At 48.1% G+C, this 21521-nt stretch overlaps 1 protein-coding gene across 1 annotated transcript in view; it reads left to right on the top strand.

Annotated features, from left to right (window-relative positions):
- Slc6a4 (solute carrier family 6 member 4) overlaps positions 1-18263 on the top strand; it is a 32830-nt gene extending 14567 nt beyond the window's left edge. Inside the window, exons 3-14 of the mRNA XM_041665059.1 lie at positions 19-153; positions 267-486; positions 1264-1402; positions 2386-2520; positions 2876-2979; positions 3503-3630; positions 4599-4711; positions 5363-5494; positions 6834-6933; positions 8964-9064; positions 13550-13717; positions 17547-18263. Of these exons, the coding sequence (XP_041520993.1) occupies positions 19-153; positions 267-486; positions 1264-1402; positions 2386-2520; positions 2876-2979; positions 3503-3630; positions 4599-4711; positions 5363-5494; positions 6834-6933; positions 8964-9064; positions 13550-13717; positions 17547-17621 (1550 nt within the window). The 3' untranslated portion in view covers positions 17622-18263. The remainder of the gene's footprint in view (positions 1-18; positions 154-266; positions 487-1263; positions 1403-2385; positions 2521-2875; positions 2980-3502; positions 3631-4598; positions 4712-5362; positions 5495-6833; positions 6934-8963; positions 9065-13549; positions 13718-17546) is intronic.
- The last annotated feature ends 3258 nt before the right edge of the window (positions 18264-21521 follow it).

Here is a 21521-nt window from a genome sequence, read left to right as displayed (position 1 = left end):
GTCTCCCTTCTGCCTCAGGGGCCTTCCTCCTTCCTTACACCATCATGGCCATCTTTGGGGGGATCCCACTCTTTTACATGGAGCTTGCGCTGGGCCAGTACCACCGAAACGGGTGCATTTCTGTATGGAGGAAAATCTGCCCCATTTTCAAAGGTAACTGAGGGGCGGGGATGGGGGAGGTGCTGGAGAAGGCACCTAAAGGACTGGGGCCTGGGACTTGGGTCTGAGCTGCCCTGTGAGCCTGGCCTTTCTCGCCCGCTGTCCAGGGATTGGCTATGCCATCTGCATCATAGCCTTCTATATCGCCTCCTACTACAACACCATCATCGCCTGGGCGCTCTACTACCTCATCTCCTCCTTCACGGACCAGCTGCCCTGGACCAGCTGCAAGAACTCCTGGAACACTGGCAACTGCACCGACTACTTCTCCCAGGACAATGTCACCTGGACACTCCATTCCACGTCACCTGCTGAGGAGTTTTACCTGTAGGTACCTGGGAGGGAGGGCATGGTCTGTTAAGGACAGCCATATTTCCCTGGAGCTTGGCATCTTAGGGGCCAGAAACTCTTCACCCCTCTCTTGGCAGACTCCTTTTTTTTTTTTTCTTGGTTTTTCGAGACAGGGTTTCTCTGTGGTTTTGGAGCCTGTCCTGGAACTAGCTCTTGTAGACCAGGCTGGTCTCGAACTCACAAAGATCCACCTGCCTCTGCCTCCCAAGTGCTGGGATTAAAGGCGTGCGCCACCACCGCCCGGCTCAGACTCCTTTTAAAGTGCTTCATTAGCATGTATTAATCATACAGAACAGGTTCCATTGTGACATTTGCACACGTGGATAGAATGCATTTTGATTATATTTGTCCGTATCGTTATTAACTCACACTTATCCCCTTTCTGCCTTGCTCCCCTTCTACGGCCATGTTTTTTCTTTATTCTTTCTGGTGACAAATGAGTTTAATGAATGTTGCTGTGAGAAGAATGAGCAACTTGCAAGTGCTACACCATTGAAGAAAATGTCTTATCCCAGCAAACGCTGACCGCCTGCTCATGCCAGTTGGGAGGTTCTGGTTATAGACAGTGAAGTGGAGAGACAGGAGGTCTAGCAGTGGGCTGAATGCTCCTGCCACCCAGGGCTCTTTCCGGATGATCAAGGCCCATTCCAGCCCCCCCCTCCCCTGCGAGGCTCCTGCTGGTGTCCGCAATTCTCTGGAAGAGTCATGATCATGTGCTCAGGGGACTCTCACAGGCTCCTTCTGTCACTCCAGGCGCCACGTCCTGCAGATCCACCAGTCTAAGGGCCTCCAGGACCTGGGGACCATCAGCTGGCAGCTTGCTCTCTGCATCCTACTCATCTTCACTGTTATCTACTTTAGCATCTGGAAAGGAGTCAAATCATCTGGCAAGGTGAGGAGGACCCTGCTGCTGCTTGTCCTGGACTGCCCAGGACCCGCCCCCTCCTCCCCAGTGTCACCAAGACTCAAGAGCATTACCCCGGACAGCTACTGAGCAGGAGGAAGTCCAAAAACATTCTATGACACTTTCTTCATCACATCTGTTAGAAGGTTCTAGAAATTAGCCAGTATCATTTACATGTAAGCTCATCTAATTAAATGGAGGCAGAATTCAGCCCTTTATATTGGGAAATACATAGGGGCTGTGGAGAGGGGGCTCAGTAGGTGATGTTCTTCCCACAGAAGCATGGCGACTTGAGTGTGTGTCACCAACACTTGTGTAAAGAGCTGTGCATAGCAGTACACGAGTGTGTGGCTGTAATCCCAGCATGGCGGAGGGGTGGGGGTGGGGTCAGGAGGCAGAGTTAGGAGGACCCCTGGACTTGCTGGCCAGTCAGTTTAACCCAATGGGTGAGCTTCAGGTTCAGTGAGAGCTCAAAAAGTCAGATGGAGACCAACTGAGAAAGGCATCCAGTGTCAACCTCGGGCCTCCGCACATATTTGTGGCTAAACCTACTGTTTGCTTCTGTCCCTACTGGACAGATGTGGAGCAGGCTTAGGGGTAGGGAGTCCTGGCAAGCAGTCAAATTGCTGTCGGCCAACTCTGAAGTCAGCGGGGTTTTGCTATTGCTGCTGCTGCTGTCTGTTTGCTTCTTAGAACAGCATCTCACTACGCAGCTCATGTTGGCCAGGAACTCATAGGAACCCTCCTACCTCAGCGTCTCAAACGGCAGAATTACAGTAGTATGTTACACCCAGCTTTGGGCTTGAAGATACTGATCCTTCTGCCAGGCCTTGCTGCCTCTTAAAGTGACAGAAAAATGCCCCCTCCCCCCAGAGGTCTTCATTAGTAAAAGACACCATGACTTGTCTCCCTTCCTTGCTGTCTCTGGGACAGTGTGGTAGTAACCTGTGCTTCTCTGTTGTTCATTCCAGGTGGTGTGGGTGACAGCCACCTTCCCTTACATCGTCCTGTCTGTCCTGCTGGTGAGGGGGGCCACCCTTCCTGGAGCCTGGAGAGGGGTCGTCTTCTACCTGAAACCCAACTGGCAGAAACTCTTGGAGACGGGGGTGAGAAATGGAGGGAAAGTGTGCACTCGCCAGGTTTTCACTAGGGAAAGCCAATTCTCTCAAGTAGGACAATAGGGACAACTCAAATTGAATGTGCAAGCCTGCAATGATACTCTAGATCAGAAATGCAAGCACTAATAACACGTTCCCGTTCAGTGGCCTCAAGTCGCTAAATTTAAATGATAGGAAGAAAAATCACATGTAGGTCACCAGAGAAGTGGCTATCCCCATGACAGACCCGGAAACGCTGGCTTCTGCCCAGTGCATAGCCACACGGAGGCCTGAGCGGGTGATGTTTGCTTGGCAGTAGCCCAGGTCTCACCCTCACCCTGGGCCCTCACCTGCTGTGTTTCAGGTATGGGTGGATGCTGCTGCTCAAATCTTCTTCTCTCTCGGCCCGGGCTTTGGGGTTCTCCTGGCTTTTGCTAGCTACAACAAGTTCAGTAACAACTGCTACCAGTGAGTACGTGGGATGCTGAGCCGAGCTTAGGGATGGAGTGATGGACAGACAGTCCAGGGGAGGCAATGGTCTCAAGCCTGTCTGGACCCACACCATGAGGGCATTGCCCCTCAGGGGCATCACAAGGCCTTGGCCATTCATCCATAACCATAGTGCCCACTCCTGCTGTATCTTCACCCAGGCTAGTCAGAGGCTGAGAGAGTCTCCAGGGTACTTCTGTTGAAGTGGAGAAGTCTATGCTGTGATGCCTCACAGCAGGTCAGGCTCTCCCCCTCGCCACCTTGCTCTGTAGCTTATAGCTCTGTTCCTGCCTTACTCAGCCCTCCACAGGATGGAATTAAGGCTTGTGCTACAGTACCCAGTTTATGGCCGTGTCTTAAGACATCTTTGACATGCCTTCCCCACGCTGCATGTGGTTGCCATGGTATCTGCAGATAGGGCACTGGGAGATGTGGGGGTAGGTTGGGCGCGGAGGCCTGTCGCAACGGAAGAGGCACAGGCAGCCTGGGGTTTTCATTCCAGAGACGCCCTGGTGACCAGTGTGGTAAACTGCATGACAAGCTTCGTCTCTGGTTTTGTCATCTTCACGGTGCTTGGCTACATGGCCGAAATGAGGAATGAAGAGGTGTCCGAGGTGGCCAAAGATGCAGGTAGGATCCAGGGTTCTGTTTATGGCTCCAATACACTTGGAAACTCTAGACATAAGCAAACTTTTCAGAGAAACTTTTCAGAGATTTGAAAGAAACTTAATTGCGTCGGTGGTTTCAGCTCAGCCATGCAGTCACTTCTCTCGGTGCCCAGTGCATGGGGGGGGCTTAAAACCGTGGCTTGTATGAGAGCTTTAAAGCCAGTGGGTGTGGGCACTGGCATGTTCTCGTGGTACGGTCCTGTCTTGTAGGCAGAAATCGACTGGTCCTTAAGACTTCCCTTGTGGAGTGATAAGACTTAACTGATGGGGCCATGATGTTTGTTTTCATTGGAAATAACTTAGCAGACATTTAAGGCAATGAGACCAAGTAGGTAGAGCACCAGGGCCTTGAGAAATGTTTGTATTTTGGCCCAATGCAGTGCTTTGACCAAATGACAGCCTCCCTGGCTAACCATGAGGGTTTAAGAACATGTCTGCCACACTGTCAAAAGGAATTTAAGGGCCGGGAATATGTAGGTCCGTGGTATAGCACTTGCCTATGGTGTTCAGATGCTGGAGTAGCACCCCCAAATGGAAAAAGAAGGGTGAGTTAAAAATATTGGGAGGTCCTTATTCCCTCTCCTGCTATTCTGGAGCTGAGGACATCACAAGGTACCTTGGATGTAACAGCCCTGGCCCTGACAATAAAACACAGAATTGTCACAGGCTGGAGTTTGAGTAGTCCCAGTCTTAAGCCCCTTCTATCTCCCGAATTGAAGACACCCAGTTTTCAAGGTGGATAATCTTCCCCCTGGCTTTGCAAACTGTCAGGCGCAGTGGGTGAAGAAGCCTTTGGTACTGAAAAAACCCGATTCACTGTATTCACTGGGGAGTGTGAGAACGGTAACCGTCGGCCTTAGCCCAGTTCTACTTGGCAATAGCTTGGTAGGCTGGGTCTCAGCGTCACCTCCTCCTGTCTCCCTGTTTCAGGCCCCAGCCTCCTCTTCATCACGTACGCGGAGGCCATAGCCAACATGCCAGCAGCCACCTTCTTCGCCATCATCTTCTTCCTCATGCTGATCACACTGGGTTTGGACAGCACGGTGAGTAGAAACAGAAAAAGTGCTCTGGGCGGACGAGAGGAAAAGGGAGCAGGAAGTGGCTAGACTCACTTCCTCCCACCCAAACCCTCCATGCTACTGTTTGCTGCCTCCTGGTAATTCCCTCTCCCGCTCCTCTTCCCTTCTTCCTCCTCCGCTCCTCCCCATTCTGCCCCCCCCCCGTCCACTCCTCTCAATGGCACCTTTTGCAGTACGTACAGTAGAGTTATAATTGGCGTAATGTAGGGAAAGCGCCTGGCACAAAGTGCTCAGCGTGTGTAAATTCCTTATTTGTTTTCCTCTCTACTGATGGCACCTAAAGGCTCAGCTCAGAGACTTGACACTTAACTGTTAGTGTCAAGAGGGTATGGGCGTTGAGCTGACCTTAGGACAACCAGTCTCTCCCAGACACACCAAATGCTGAAGTTCCAGATGCTGCGTTTCCTTGCCTGCACATCCTAAATGATGGGTTCTGGTACCGGTATCGGATGGAAATGGGCTTCACGGACCATGTTCACGGGCCAGTGAGCGGGTGAACTAGTCTTGATGGGCTTGAATGTTCACTTGGTAGTCTTCTCTCTCTTCCTGTCCTCTGTCCTTAAGGCACAGGCTTGTCCCAAGCCACCACTGTGACCATCTGCATGCATCTTTTAGTTTGCAGGCCTGGAAGGCGTGATAACAGCGGTGCTGGATGAGTTTCCACACATCTGGGCCAAGCGCCGGGAGTGGTTTGTGCTCATCGTGGTCATTATTTGTGTCTTGGGATCCCTGCTCACGCTAACTTCTGTGAGTACCAGGGCCTCTGGCTTGCTCCACAAGCAGAACGAATTCTTTCCTTCCATTTCCCGGCCTCCAGGGGTGTTGCTAGCACTATTTATTAAAATCTTATCATGGGCTGAGGATGAGGCTTAGTGTTAGGCTGCTTGCCTAGAATATTGTGATGCCCTGGGTTCAATTTTCAGCCTCAGAAAATTTGTCACCAACAAACTATTTCTGTGTTACCTGTTGGGAGATCTGTGTATAGCTTTGGGGGTGGCTTGGAGCCGGACTTAATGTTTCACAACAGATCCAACTGTGTTTCAGGCTGGGCAAAAATAGAAGTTAGGACTTGGCAGCCAAGACTAATATAGTAAAGTGCACATCAGATAATGTGACATCATGGACTTGTATCCTCCTGGCTTAAGCCAGGACTTCAATGATTCCAGCATTTGCCAGGTCAGGTTAAGGGGCTGTAGAGATTTCAGAGGGGTCAGAAGTTAGACCAGGCTGGTCTTGAAGTCAGAGATCCACCTGCTTCTGCTTCCCAGGTGCTAGGATTAAAGGTGTGTGCCACCACCGCCAGACTTTCTCTTTCTCCCTCTCTCCCTCCTCCCTCTTCCTCTCTCTCTCTCTCTCTCTCTCTCTCTCTCTCTCTCTCTCTGTGTGTCTAGACCAGACTTTCTCTTTCTCCCTCTCTCCCTCCCCTCTCTTCCTCTCTCTCTCTCTCTCTCTCTCTCTCTCTCTCTCTCTCTCTGTGTGTGTGTGTCTCTAGACCAGACTTTCTCTTTCTCCCTCTCTCCCTCCCCCCTCTTCCTCTCTCTCTCTCTCTCTCTCTCTCTCTCTCTCTCTCTCTCTCTCTAGATCAGACTTTCTCTCTCTCTCTCTCTCTCTCTCTCTCTCTCTCTCTCTCTCTCTCTCTCTAGACCAGGCTTTCTCAGCCTCCCAAGTGTTATGATTAAGGGTGAGCACCACCATGCCCAGCTTCCAGGTTCAGTCTTTACAGTTGTGGGTTCTCCAAGGTCGAGTCTAGAAAGTATTCGGTAAGTTGAAAGTGGATAGAGAGGCCCTTTAGAGTTTGTCTCTTACAGTGTGGTGGGGAAAACAAGGATGAGCTAGGGGGCTGGAGGCTCAGTGGTAGAGCCTAGCATGCCCCAGGCTGTGGGTTCCGTTTTGTGCTCCGCGGTATGTAGGTGTCAGATAGGCACACATTCCAAGGCCACTCCACCTGACAGCCCTGGGGTTCTTAGACGGAGCAAAGGGGGAGAATCACCCACTCATCATCTCTATTCAGAAGTTGCTGCAGGCTGTTGTAATGAGCGGTTGTACCTCAGAAGACTGTTAACCACATGTACAATCTCGTCCCCAGGGAGGGGCATACGTGGTGACCCTGTTGGAGGAGTACGCCACCGGGCCCGCCGTGCTCACTGTGGCACTCATAGAAGCCATTGCCGTGTCTTGGTTCTACGGTAAGAGGGCCCTTCCAGGGAGAATTCTTTGCTATTTCCCTCAGTCTGCAGGGAGAGGGCAGCGATTTCATCAGAGGAGGACAGGGAGGGGCAGCTGGCAGGTGTGAGCTCCTGAGTGTAAACTAATCTCAGGGAGGGCTTTCTAGAGCAGCCCATGGTCTCCCCCGCACTCCCGTGCTGTACCACAGTTTTCAAGCCCTTGAGGGAGAACATGGCTACTACCCTGTACCACAGTTTTCATACCCTTGAGGGAGAACATGGCTACTACCCTGATTTTTTTCTTTTAACATTTACCCAGAAGAGAGAAGCTAGAGTCAGTCAGTTCGCCCACAGTGGCAATTGAAGGCCTGATGTACAGTGCATTGCTGTGAGTGCCCAGATTTCAGTTTCCCAAGAGAGACCCCTTTCCAGAGCACGGAGACAGAGCGAGCTTCGGCCCTTGTCCCCTAACCAGGCAAGAATGTTCTTGCTGCCTCTGCATTGGTAAATCCCCAGCTCACTCCCTCTGGTCCTGGAAGAAACTTTGATGAGGGAGAGAGGAGGTGCAGGAAGTGAGCTGAGGTCTGTTGGCAGAGATTCCATCAGTGCTGACATAGGGGTAGGGGAGGGTACAGGCAACTGACCTGAAGAACACAAGTTCTTCATGTGTCTGTATGATCAAGAAGCAAAAAAAGAAATAGTTTGCCTTCCAATTTCTAAGATCAATGGCTTTATTGCTATAGTCATCAGGCACATTTAGAGGAAGAGGGGCTAGCACACAAAGCATTTAAGTGCGTGCATGTGCATATGTGTGTGTGTGCGTGTGTGTGTGTGCGTGCGTGTGCATATGCGTGCGCGTGCATATGTGTGTGTGTGCAAATGTGTGTGTGTGCGTGTGTGTGTGCGTGCGTGTGTGTGTGCGTGCATGTGCATATGTGTGTGTGCATATGTGTGTGTGCGTGCGTGTGTGTGTGCGTGCATGTGCATGTGTGTGCATGTGTGTGTGTGTGCGTATGTGTGTGCGTGTGCATATGTGTGTGTGTGCATATGTGTGTGTGCGTATGTGTGTGTGCGTGTGCATATGTGTGTGTGTGTGCGTGCGTGTGCATATGTGTGTGTGCATATGTGTGTGTGTGCGTGCGTACAGCAGCCTGCAGAGGCAGCAGGAGTATTGGATTCCCTGAAGGTGAACTTGTAGGAGGTTGTGAGTCACCTGTTGTGGGTTCTGGGGACTGAATTCAGGGCTAATTCAGAGGACAGAGTTCAAAGTCATGGTGTAGACCTGCCCTAGGAACCAGAGACTTCTGGAGAGAGCAGCTGGAAGCACTCGCCCGCCTCATGCTTCAGCCGTCAGCGGGCGTTGTCATTAGTGCCAGTAATCTCTTACAGAAGAACCTGGATCTTGACCTGGCCTACTAATGAGCAATACCGTAATTAAAACATTCCCTTGAAGAGCTGGAGAGATGGCTTATTGGTTAAGAGCCCTGGTTGCTCTCACAGAGGACCTGGATTTGATTCCCAGCACCCACATGGTGGCTCACAATTGTTAACTCCAATTCCAGGGGACCAGACACCCTCTTCTGTGGACACCATACATACACAATGGTGCACAGACATATGGGGGTGGGGGCAAACATGCATACACCTAAAATAAATCTTAAAAAAAAAAATCTCCTTGAAAGTTGCCAATGGATAGTTCAAGTTGGTCCCTGCAAGGCAGGCTTATCATTCCTAAATAAAATGTCTTCCTTCCTACAATTAACACTACAATCAAATCCAGGCTGAGATCTTAGAAGGGCAGTATGGGCACCAGTGGGGATCTTGGCTCTCTTCCTAGGTGCCCATCAACTTCCTGGTTCTGTGAATTTTGCTTGCTATAAAAATTATTCAGCTTTGTAATGCACCCCTCCTCCCACTGTTCCATCTCCCTGGAGCCCCTCCTGTGGAGAAGTGCAGAGCAACTCCACCAGCTCAGGGGGAACCCCACTCCCATTCTTGCCGTCGCCAGTGCTGATCTGGCCTCAGTCACATTCTCCTTTGGGCGGTTCTAGGTATCAGTCAGTTCTGCAGCGACGTGAAGGAAATGCTTGGCTTCAGCCCGGGATGGTTCTGGAGGATCTGCTGGGTAGCCATCAGTCCTCTGTTTCTCCTGGTGAGTTGTCACTTCTGCCTTGTGGTTCCATATATTTATTTATAAGAAATAAGGCCAGGCAAAGATGGTGCACGTGTTTAATTCCAGCACTCGGGAGGCAGGAGCATCTCTGAGTTCGAGGCCAGCCTGGTCTCTAGGACAGCAAGGACTACAGAGAAACCCCACCTTGAAAAACAAAATAAAAAGTGCTGAAATGTAACACAGAGACAGGAGGGCGTACTGGCCGAGGAGGGCGAACTGACCGAGGAGGGCGACCTGGCTGAGGAGGGCATACTGACCGAGGAGGGCGTACTGACCGAGGAGGGCGTACTGACCGAGGAGGGCGTACTGACCGAGGAGGGCGAACTGACCGAGGAGAGCGTACTGACCGAGGAGGGCGAACTGACCGAGGAGGGCGAACTGACCGAGGAGGGCGTACTGGCCGAGGAGGGCGTACTGACTGAGGTTTTGCACCTCAGAGTTTTATAAACCCAGTACTTCTTTGAGGACAAAATCCTACCGAGAGACAAAAATAAACTAGTACCCCAAGAAGCCCCTCTGTGGGGGGTCTCCCAGGGGTCGTGCCCACCCCTGCTCACCTGCTTGACGTTTGACCACGAGGGATCAAGCCGTGCAGCAGGATCTAACAAGAAGGACAGCATTTACTGAGCGGTAGGCCAACTGCACCAGACTTACAGCGGCTGCCCTTTGAATCTTTATGATCACTCTGAAAGGCGTTGGGGTATTTTGTTTGTTTTTAAAGACAGCCTCCAAATCAAATGTAGATTGATTTGGCCTGGAACTCTATACATAGGCTAGGCTGGCCTCATATGTGAGCTCCTCCTGCTTCTCAAGAGCTGCTACCACAGGCATGAGCCACTGGCTTGTTGCTTCTGATCAGCATTTAAGGAAATTGAGGCTTAATGTCATTAAAGTCAGGTGACAAGCATTATTCAAGACCATGGAAAGACATACTGTATTTATTGCTCAGAAAAGCCCTGAGAGGGGTTGCTAGCAATTTCATACCAATTTTATATGCACCTTGAAGGGGGCACACATAAAGGTCCCCAAGTTCAGGACGAGTCAAAAGTAGAATTCCTGGGCTGGTGAGATGGCTCAGAGGATAAGAGCACTGACTGCTCTTCCAGAGGTCCTGAGTTCAATTCCCAGCAACCACATGGTGGCTCACAGCCATCTATAATGAGATCTGGTGCCCTCTTCTGGCATGCAAGCATACAGGGAAGAAATGTTGTATACATAATAAATAAATAAATCTTAAAAAAAAAGTGATTTAAAAAAAAAAAGAAAAAAAAGTAGAATTCATTTGTTGCCGAAGGACCTGGAATAGAAAGTTGAGTTCTAAGGGTGGCTCGTGACGTGTTTAATTGTCACTGCACCTTGTTATGTGTCCTCGCCACCTCCTCTCCAAGTGTCTCTACTGCTCAGAGATAGATCATCCCCTAGTAACCTCCCAGGTGCATGCTGAGTGAGGCAGCCTGGGCTAAATCACTGGGGACTGCTTCTCAGTTTTTTCATTTATATATAACTTTATTGGGAGGGGTCATTTTTTTAATTCTTTGGAGAAAAAAAAAAACAAGGTTATATGATTCCATTAACCAGCTCAGCTCATTGAGGGCATCCGGGCCATCCCAGAGGGCATCCGGGCCATCCCAGAGGGCATCCGGGCCATCCCAGAGGTCTCGGGCCTTCAGCACACAGCCTCTCTTCATCTCTCTGTGCTGACATTCTTGAGAAAGAGTCTTTGCTGCTCCCAACCGCTAACACATCTCAGGACTAAGAGGGGTTTTTTTTGTTTGTTTTGTTTTGTTGTTGTTGTTGTTTTTGTTGTTTTCTAGACAGAGTTTCTCTGTGTAACAGTCCTGACTATCCTGGATCTTGCTTTGTAGACCAGGCCTGCCTGTCTCCCAAGTACTGGGATTTAAGGTGTGCACCACCGTGCCTGGCAGGATTAAGTTTTGTATGATGGTCCAGTTGTTGCTATCTTTGCTTTGCTTCTGTGGCACTGCATGTGTCTCTGTTCCCAGAAGCCTTCCTGACTGCTCTAGATTCCACGAGTTTCCATAAACATTCGTCCCTAGCAGCAAACTTCCCAGCCCAGCGGCTCCAGTGCCGGCCCACGCTCTAGAGCAGACACGCGGAGACCCTTGTGCCGACCCTGGCTTGTGCACTTTCTTAGGTTTTGGTCCCATATTACTTTGTCAGCTCTTTGCTCATTTGATGCTTTTAGCCCAAATCAAAACTTTATTTTTTTTTTAAACAAAGTTTGCTGGTCTTGAACTTAGCCCAGGAAATCCTCTCGCCTCAGCTTTTCAAGTCGTGGGGGCTGCAGCTGTGCACCACCAGGCTGTCTGTCCGTTCCTTTAAATCCATCTGTCTTTGTTTGTATGCACAGGGTCTCACTTTCTAGTCCTAGCTGGCCTGGAACTCATCATGCAGACCCAGGTTAGCCTCAAACTCACATCAATCCCCCTGCCTCTGCAGTGCTGGGGTTGAAGGCAAGTGCTCATACACCTGGCAAAGTTTCAGTTGCTTTTCTAGGAAGAGGTTTGGACTGAGTCTCTGGGTTCACTGTGAGCAGAAGCTACGGCCCTGACATACATAATTAGCCTGAATTAATACCTTTGCTTCTTGATAATCTACTTAAACTCTTTCATTTGTTTCTCAGAGGAAGAAGTCACGTTAGATGAATGTCATAGGGCAGAGACATTTTTTCTTATGTGCCTTCTTATTCCCCACCCAACAAGGAAGCAGTGCCCAGGCCCAGCCTGGGGTGAGGCGAGTGAGACACACCAGGGAACATAAAACAATCAGTATGCAAGATAAATACTATTTCAATGCAATGCCACATTAATGCAGAAAATCTGTATAAAAATATTTTATCAGACTCTGGCCCCGGTCCCTGAGCCTGTGTGACTCACCTCACTCGCCTAATCCCAGCCTGTCCCCACTGGGTCGTGTATCTGACAGATTACATTAAAATATTTGGGCTCCCCCTTAGATATGAGGTCTCTTCATCTGCTTCATTCTTGTCTGGGTCTAGAGACCTTGGGTTTGTTTGTTTCTGGAGGCTCATGGTCAGCACTCATGTAGAGACCAGGGCAGGCATACTGCACCAACTCAGGGATGTTCATGTCTCTCCTCCAAAGGTTGGTGCCTTCGTGCCCCAGGGAGAGGTGGCAAATCTGCCTTCCAAGTCTATGTGGAATAAACAGGTCTCCTGCTCAGAGCTTTATAGAGATGCTTTAGGTAAACAAGCAAATTTAGTAAAACATTCTTTTTTTCACTGAAACCAAGTTACAAAAAAAAAGAAAGAATAAAAGGAAGAAAGGAAAGAAAAAAAGAAAGAAAGAAGGAAAGGAAGGAAGGAAGGAAGGAAGGAAGAAAGAAAGAGTAGATTGCTTGAGAAAAGAAGTTGGGTTAATGAGGGAGCCAAATAACGAGCTTGGGCCCTGGTGAGCTCGATTCACAAACCTGACGGCAAGATAGCCCAGTTCTGTCAAAGATGGCTCCTGAATGGATTGTCTCCTCCCCAGTCCCCAGTTACTTTCCTCAGTAGCCAGGGCCGGGGCTGAGGAGCCTGTGTTAGGTTTGTGATTGAGGGGGCTCTGTTTTTGAAGCCCTCCTCCTGTACACAGGCTCCGCAGAAGGATGTGTGCTTTACAATTTCCCATTTTATTACCTGCAGACAAAGGAAAAACAGATATAAATAGATGTTTAACCACACGAGTAATTTACATTAGTGTCTTCTTTATGAGCTTGAAGCACTAAAATAAAATTAAATCAAGAACAATAGTGATTTCAGCACAGCGGTTTCTAGGTAAAAGCCAACACTGATGCTCGCTCTGGAAACCAAACTGAAAATACAAAAATTATAAGTTGGGTGTTAAAGGAGATTTGAAATTCTCATCAAAAATTTCAAATTTTTCTCAAGTGAAAAATGTATGAAGCTGCTCTCCCACTTCCACTGCTCCTTTCAAGGAGGGCCTGTAGCGGATGGTCGCTAGTGTCCGGACGAATCCTTGCTGATTCATTCTTACTGAAACCCCAGGCTGCAGAGCCGCACAGAGAGCTAAGGTGGGAAGGAGCATGGCCCTGAGCAGAGCACGCCTTGGTTCTCTCTCCCAGACAGAAGACACTGCCCTCTGACCTAAAACAGTCAGCAAATGTCAGCTGCAGCAACAATGCAGAGACAAGCAGAGAGGCTGCCCAGGTTGTCTGTCTCTTTGCTGTCCAGTGCCAGTGGGTGCCAGGCTCTTCTCCTCGGCAGAAGGAGACGCTCCATCTCCCTGACTTCGGGGATAACTGTAGGGATGCTGTAATTTCCACAGTAGCCCCTGAGGTGAAGAAACCCAAGCAAGGAGGATACCTGTTTTTCTGTTTAGTGGGGAGAAATTCAATCTAGGATATACCCCCAGTAGAAGGTCAGATTTGGTCTTTGGTGTTTGTGGTCTCAGGATTTTCACTGTCTCTTGGAATTTGTCTTAGTTCATCCTTTGCAGCTTTTTGATGAGTCCACCCCAGCTGCGGCTTTTCCAATACAATTACCCTCATTGGAGCATCGTCTTGGGCTACTGCTTAGGGACGTCTTCTATTATCTGCATCCCTACGTACATCATTTATCGGCTGGTCAGCACTCCGGGGACGCTGAAGGAGGTATGTCCCCACTAATGTGTGTGTGTGTGTGTGTGTGTGTGTGTGTGTGTGTATGTATGTGTGTGTGTGTGTGTGTGTGTGTGTGTGTGTGTGTGTTTAGCAGGATAATTGGGAAGAAAGGAATTTTCTTGTTCTGTCTTATTCAAAAGATAAAACTTACCAAAGGCTCTTTGTCTTATATATTTATAAAGTTTCACCGGGCCTACATAGTGAGCCCCTGTCTCTCTGTAGCTTTGGAACTGTCCTGGAACTAACTCTTGTAGACCAGCTGGCCTCAACTTCACAGATCTGCCTGCCTCTGCCTCCTGAGTGTTGGGATTGAAGGTGTGGCCACCATGCCTGGTGCCATAGCCATTTTTCTCACATCAGTGTGCCAAGTACTATTTTGAAGAACATCACAAAATAAGAATGTTACAGTAACAATTTTAGCCTAAAAAACTGTCACCCCCCCCCAATGAAGTTGAATATCAAAGTTGTGGCTCAGGCCATTGGAGCCATTTTCCACCATATTAGAAATGATTATTTCTGTCTGAATATCAAGTACCTAACAATTTCTATAAGATGCAAACTTGCCTAAGTGTCTGCCTATAGGTCGTCTCATTTTGCTCTCCAGAGACCTTGGGAGGCAGACGGGCACAGGTGCTATAGACGGAGGAGAACAGCGACGGTGGGAATAACCTTGTCTAAGCCATTGTTTCGGTGACTTGTCCGAAGACAACGCAGCTCAGGGACTCTCCAGATCTTCTGACTCTTTGGCCAGTGTTTTTTGTATTTTTAGGTGCAGTTTCTTTTTTCTGAGCAGACCGTTTGCTAGTGTAGAAATCAGTGTTAAAGGTTAGGGACAGAATAGTGGCCGTTCTCACGCCACGCTGCCGGCGTTAGTGGTCAACTACTAAGATTTATGGCAGTGTGTCTTCACTTCCTCAGAACTCAAATGTCTGAGATGTTATTTGTTCAGCTGTGTGTCTGCCACAGAATACTGTGTATTTATTGTACACAGGGACGAGTGTCACACCAGGAGAGCCTTAGGTCCACTGTTGTGTTTGCAGGGGCAGAGCTCAGAGGTGAAGGGGACCCACCAGGGGAAAGCGGGAGGCTCTTGAGAACCCAGGTGAACTAGACTGTGGGTTCTGATGAGCAAAACTTCTCTACTGAATCGGCCATCACAGCAGCACGCTCAGACATTTCATGAGAGAGCACAAGACAGACATCTTTTTCTGAGAACAACCGATTCCTTTCTTCTTCTAAGTAGGAAAACTAAACTCAAAGTGAAGAAAACTCAGTTTTTGCAAATTTCTACAATGGAAACCAAAGCCCCCCATGACCTTCCCTCCCAGAGAGGACCAGACAGTTGCTTCCTGTGCTCCATTCCCGTCCGCAGTCACTAAGTTCCTTCCTCCAGGCGACTCTTTAGAAGATCCAAGACCTCTGTTGCTTCACACGGAGGCCTGGGTCAGCAGCAGGAGCTCCAGGCTAACAAATGTCAGTATTTTGTCACAGGCTGCACCCCAAATCCTGGCTGTCTTTTTTGCCAATTTTCAGTTACAAGGAAATGTCACCCAAAATGTGTGATGGAGCTCAACCCCCTTGGCAGTAGGTGAGATGACAGGGCCATCTTCACCACCAGATGGGAGACAGTAGGTTTCCAGGAAGCAGCTGAGAAAGGCCGAGGAATGCTAAGGAGAGGATTTAGTCAGCCATGAAAGCACTCCCCTCCGGGCATTGGCTTCCCAGCAGCAGAACGTGTGTTCTGAGGGGAGGGAGTCCATGGAGCAGCAACAGTGACCCCCGCTGGGCAGAAAAACTAGAGAACACATCGCTCTCCTTTACATGGGCCATCTCTGACACCTTTTCTGTCCTTGTGTGTGCTTAATGCAAGTGGTCAAGCATGCCATGATTGTTTTCCCAAGTACCCCTAGGAAAATAGAAATCTGCTTTTATTCTTAAGAGGGAGGATTTTTATTTTAAAACAAAATCTTACTATGTAGCTCAGGCTAGCCACCATACCTACCTATGTAGGAGTTTTTAAGTAATTATTTGTTAATTGCCAGATTTGACAGTCAGAAGCATTCTGGGAGGAAGGGAGTTTCTGTATAAAATTTTGGTTTGGTTAAAAAAAAAAAAGACCAACAGGTAAATTCATGAGAAAAGTAAATGTCTGAACTCTGCTGGTCACATCCAGATGCTCCGGGCATTATGAGATTAGATCCTGATAAACCCATCAGAAATTGAAAATATCATTAAGTGAAAAATACAATGAATATGCCTAACCTCCTGAACATCATAACCTAGCAACACAGCACAGTACTGTTTCTCTCATGACCACTTGGCTGGCAGGGAGCTGTGGCTGGCTGCCACTACCTGGCATCAGGAGAGAGCAATGTCACTAGCTTCAGAAAAGATCAGAATTCGGACCAGAGTGTCTCCTGAATGGATATCCCTTTTGCATCATCATAAAGGAAAAATGGTTTGTAGTGACCCACCGTCAGCTGGGGACCGCCTGTAGTGACCCACCGTCAGCTGGGGACCACCTGTAGTGACCCACCGTCAGCTGGGGACCACCTGTAGAATAGTAAAATAGAGTGGAAGCAGCTCTATTTACTGGGCTGATTTGGGAAAACATCACAGGCACTAGTAGCCAGGAAGGCTCAAGGCTGGGGTCATTCACTGACTAAAGTCATCGTTGGAGAAAGCCTTTGGCCACACCATGGCAACGGGAGGTGACACCATGGTAATGGGAGGTGACACCATGGTAACGGGAGGTGACACCATGGTAACGGGAGGTGGTCTCTAATGAGCATATGTTATGAAGATGTCAGCAATGCTCCATTCTTAGGTTAGCTGGTTACCATTTTGCAGAAGGCTGGGGTCTGGCAAAGTTTGAGATCAATAATAGTCTGGTGGTCTGGCTCTTACCACCAAGGTAGACGAGTTCAACTGGAGGAGCCTCCACAGCCGGGAACTGATGTCTGGAAGTCATCTTCCGACTTCCACGTACGCCCTGGCGTACATGCGCCTACACACAGTTACACACAACTAAGTAGTATCTAAGCCTGGTGACGTGGGGGAGTCAGCCGAAAGAGTGGCCGTCCACAGAGCAAAGGGGTGGGGCAAACGAGCCAGTTTTCTTTATAGTGTCATTTGCTGGGCTTGCCTCTCACACACCCTTTAATTAACTCTTTCCTGTGTATCATAACTCCACTTAAGACTAATCCTAATTATATTTTTATCTAGTCAACAATAGCTTACAACAAGGTAAGGGGTGGGTTTCCGTGGCTCATGGCCCTGGGCATTATGGCCAAGAGGACAGTGAACTGAAATCCAGTCTGTCTGTCCCCAAGCTCAGTGTGGTTCTGACAAGTCTCGTCTCTTTAAAGTCTGTGGCGCTATGGCCAGCCAGGTGCTACTGAAGGATTATTTCCTCCCGTTAGCATCACGGTGATGATCTTTCTGCTGGCACTACACATGCAAAGTTCTCCACTTTGCCATTTTTTTTTTTTTTTTTTTGGTTTTTCGAGACAGGGTTTCTCTGTGGTTGTGGAGCCTGTCCTGGAACTAGCTCTGTAGACCAGGCTGGTCTCGAACTCACAGAGATCCGCCTGCCTCTGCCTCCCGAGTGCTGGGATTAAAGGCGTGCGCCACCATCGCCCGGCTCCACTTTGCCATTTTTATCCGCGTTAGAGAAGTTGGGAATTTCTCTTTTAAAGGCCAGTGATGCTATTCCAACTTACTATGAAATGTCATTAAAATACTATTCATTGTTTTAATATTAATGCTGGAATATCTTTTCAAACAAGATTTTATAACCCTTGCATTTCCTTCCCAACAGCGCATTATTAAAAGTATCACTCCTGAGACACCAACGGAAATTCCCTGTGGGGACATCCGCTTGAATGCTGTGTAACACACCAGAGAGGAAATGGCTTCCCAGTCACCTCCCTCAGCTCTGACAAACCCCACCTCGACTTCTCCCCTCTCAGCCAAGCCTGATGATGTAAGATCTTTCTTCCTGGAGACACAGTCTTAAAGACTACGGTGCCCAGACTCTTGTGGATTCCAGCCACTTCTTTCCATGAAATCTCTTGGACATACCGCCTCATGGACGCGACCCAGCTGAACTGGCCTCTCTGGGACATGTGAGGGAGCGTAGGAGGTGATGAAGTCTTCAGTTAGTGTTAGGTTTAGAATTGAGTCTGTGAAAGTCTCCTGTATCATTTCTTTCGGTAAGATCCTATTATCTCACATCTGTGTGCTTCTCAAGCCTTCATTGTCCAGGAATGCAGAAACCATCTAAGAGAATACAGGGTATCGTGTTAGCCATATTTTCTCAGTAGCGTAGAATGCTATAGCTGGACTCTACTAGAACCTTCTGACCCACGTGCTGCTGTGAAACCAAGGAAGGAGATGGAAGGATGCTGACTGAACAAAGGATGTATATGTGTGAACTGTTGTGCCTGTACACTGTTGTGTCTGTGTGCTTACACCCGACACCCGGGCTCATTACAAACTATATCCGCCTTCTCTAATTTTTCTTACATTAAACAAATTCTACCTACTTTATGTGTACCGTTGTGTATGTGTTTTTAGAAGCGTGTTCTGCTACCATCTTCTCCAGTGACAATCCAGTGTTTGGCCACCTGGTCTTTTCACCATCTCCTACACACGCATACACACACACACACACACACACACACACACACACACGGTTAAACATTAAGGCTAACGTTCCGTGGACAATCCTGGCCTGTCCAGGAACAACTGGAGAATCTGAGTTAGCTTTAAAAGCCTCAGGAAACCGCATCCAAACCTCTTCATTAAACCATTATGAAGAAGACAGTGGGATGGCTCAGCAGGGAGTCACATGGTACATAAGCCTGGTGACTTGAGCTCAATCCCTGAGACCTGCATAAAGGTGGGAGGAGAGAACCAATGCCACCAACTTGTCCTCTGACCTCCTCACATGCACTGCACACATGGCTTTCCCATCATACACACACACACATTATAAATAATTACAAAGAGACGCTCCCCATAGAATGAAACGGCAAATCAAGCAAGAAGAAAAAATGGGATTCAAGAAAAAGTAAAACTCAGACTCAAACATCAACCTGGAGGAACCAAAATATGATGACTTGAGCTTCCTATTCCTGGAAGGTAATTGCTGGGCTAGAAGTGAAGAACTCGGAGATTAAGTAAGGAATTAAGTTATCTTTTAGATGGAAGAAAAAGAAGCCACCAAGTTAGAGGACCAAAGGGTCTCAGAGCTAGAGGAGGGAGGAAAAGAAAATTCAAGGACAAGGATAAGAAATCTCAGATAGGCCAGGCGGTGGTGGCGCAGGCCTTTAATCCCAGCACTCGGGAGGCAGAGGCAGGCGGATCTCTGTGAGTTCGAGGCCAGCCTGGTCTACAAGAGCTAGTGCCAGGACAGGAACCAAAAAAGCTACGGAGAAACCCTGTCGCGAAAATAAAAAAAAAAAAAAAAGAAAAGAAAAGAAAGAAAAAAAGAAAAAAAAAGAAATCTCAGATAGTTCAAGATGAAGTGAGGAAAATAGGCAGGAGGACAGAGAGATCTATGGGAAAGAGGGAGAGGGGGGAAGGGAGTCTCAGTGTTACATGAAACAGGACTCAGCTTCTCAGCCTCTTACTGTGGAAGACACAAAGCAGGAAACAGAAATAACCAGGCATGGCTTGAAGACTGATTGATTTGGTAGTGAATTCTGAGTTAGTGGAAGGAGAGGCAGGAGGAAGAGGGGAGGAAGGAAGAAAAAGAGAAAGAAAGAAGGGGGAGGAGGGCACAGAAGTGGGGGAGGAGGGAGATGGGGGAAGAGGTAGAACGGGAGAGGCTATTTCTCAGACTAAGAATAAGGTGACCTTACATGAATTTAAAGAAATTCCCTCTAGTTATTTGGTTTGTGACTCTGAGAAGAAAAAGTTGGCAAAGCGACAGAAGGAACACGGAACACAGGAGGAAGAAAAAAGGAACACGGAACACAGGAGGAAGAAAAAACAGACACTGAAGTGCCCACCCTAACCTGGCTTCTCTCTCGAAATCGCTAGCAACATGGAATGGAGATCCTAAAAACCTCTCATGTACAAATTCAGGTATTCCCATACGCCATCCTGATTTTAAGGGACACAGAGAAACACGACACTCAGCAAAGAAAGGCTTTCGGCCTAGAATCCTGTATCCAGCCAAAATGACATTTAATTTTGTGAATAAAACAAGGTAAGTTTTGATATTGGGGGGAAAAAAAGTAAAATCGGAAAACGAACTTCATATCTCACATTGAGAGGATGTGTCGAAGGGAACAGTACCCGAACACTAGTCACGGCGCGGCTCAACTGGATAAGATTTAGAATAGTCATGGAGACAAACACTTGGCAGTGGCAGTGAGGAAGAGCCACTCTCAGCATGGGCAGCACCGTTCCTTTCGCTTGGGAGTCAGACTGAATAAAAAGGAGAGAGCCTGTCTATCTCATCGTTCCTTCACTTCAGAAGCTGTTGGCACCGCCAAGCCTCGTCTCTGAAGGACTGCTCTCTGGCCACGCCTCCCCTGCTGTGATGGTTTGCTCTCTCTGGCCACGCCTCCCCTGCTCTGATGGACTGCTCTCTCTGGCCACGCCCTCCCCCTCTGGCCACGCCTCCCCCGCTCTGAGGGACTGCTCCCCCCAGCCCCTCTGCCGGGCCTCTCTCACTACATAGGACTGCACTTTCACACTACAAGCCAAAATAAAGCCTCCCTCCTTTAAGGTGCTTTGTAAGCTACTTGGTAAGAGCAACAAGAAAAGTCATAAAAAGGGTATATTTACAAACTTGAACCATGCAGCCTTCAGAGTGCAGGAAAGAATCTTGTCAATGCAATCTTGGACAGGAAAGTAATAGAAACCCCGGGAGAGGAGGAGAATAACAAGATAAATCAGAATAGGAAAGACTGCAAAGGCTGATTGATTCCAGAAAAGGAAATTTTATTACTTTATCAATAATTCATCATGATGTGACTTTTTATATTAAAACTTTCATTTAAAAAGTCAAACGCTTAAGGTTAAGATAAAAATCTTAACTGTATATTGTCAAACATTTAAATAGTCCCTCAAGCATATCATTTACAAATATTTAATATGAAAACCACCTTGATTCAGGCAATGGTGAGGTATTCCTTTAATCCCTTGGGAGGCAGAGGCAGGTGGATCTTGGTGAGTTCGAGACAGCCTGGTCTTAAGGGTGAGTTCCAGGACAGCCAGGGCTACACAGAGAAACCCTGTCTTGAGAAACAAACAAACAGACCTTGAACTATGAACAACACATTTTAGAAAAGCTAAGCGGGTCATTACAATCCCTGGTAGTCTGTGACCAGCGTCAGCCATTTCATTTGGTCACCATTGGTGTAGCAGACACTCTCCCAGGTCTGCGCAGGAGGAGCCTGGGGCTGGGGAAGCGGATTTCCTGAGTTCATACAGCTGGGAATCCCAGAACTGGCTTGTTTTCCTTGACACACAAACACATCAATTTAAAGCCACAACCTTTACTTTCTTGTTCATCGCCAAGGTTACACATTAATAAAAACATTGCATATAATGCCTTTTACAAAAGTACAATTCCAATACTTTAAAAATACAACCCAAATTCTCTGTAAAATTCCAAAATACCTTCTTTTTTTTTTTTTTTCAGTTTAAAAAATCTTTCACCTGGTCTACAAGAGCTAGCTACAGAGAAACCCTGTCTTGAAAAAACAAAAAAACAAACAAACAAAAAAAAATCTTTCAACTGTGGGCTCCTATAAAAACAAAAAATAGCTGGGCGGTG

The sequence above is a fragment of the Microtus oregoni genome, unplaced genomic scaffold (genome assembly GCF_018167655.1).
Source record: "Microtus oregoni isolate MIOR12 unplaced genomic scaffold, Mior012 000015F_ref0000493, whole genome shotgun sequence".
Classification (NCBI taxonomy): Eukaryota; Metazoa; Chordata; class Mammalia; order Rodentia; family Cricetidae; genus Microtus; species Microtus oregoni.
This window is presented reverse-complemented; position numbering and strand designations above follow the sequence as displayed.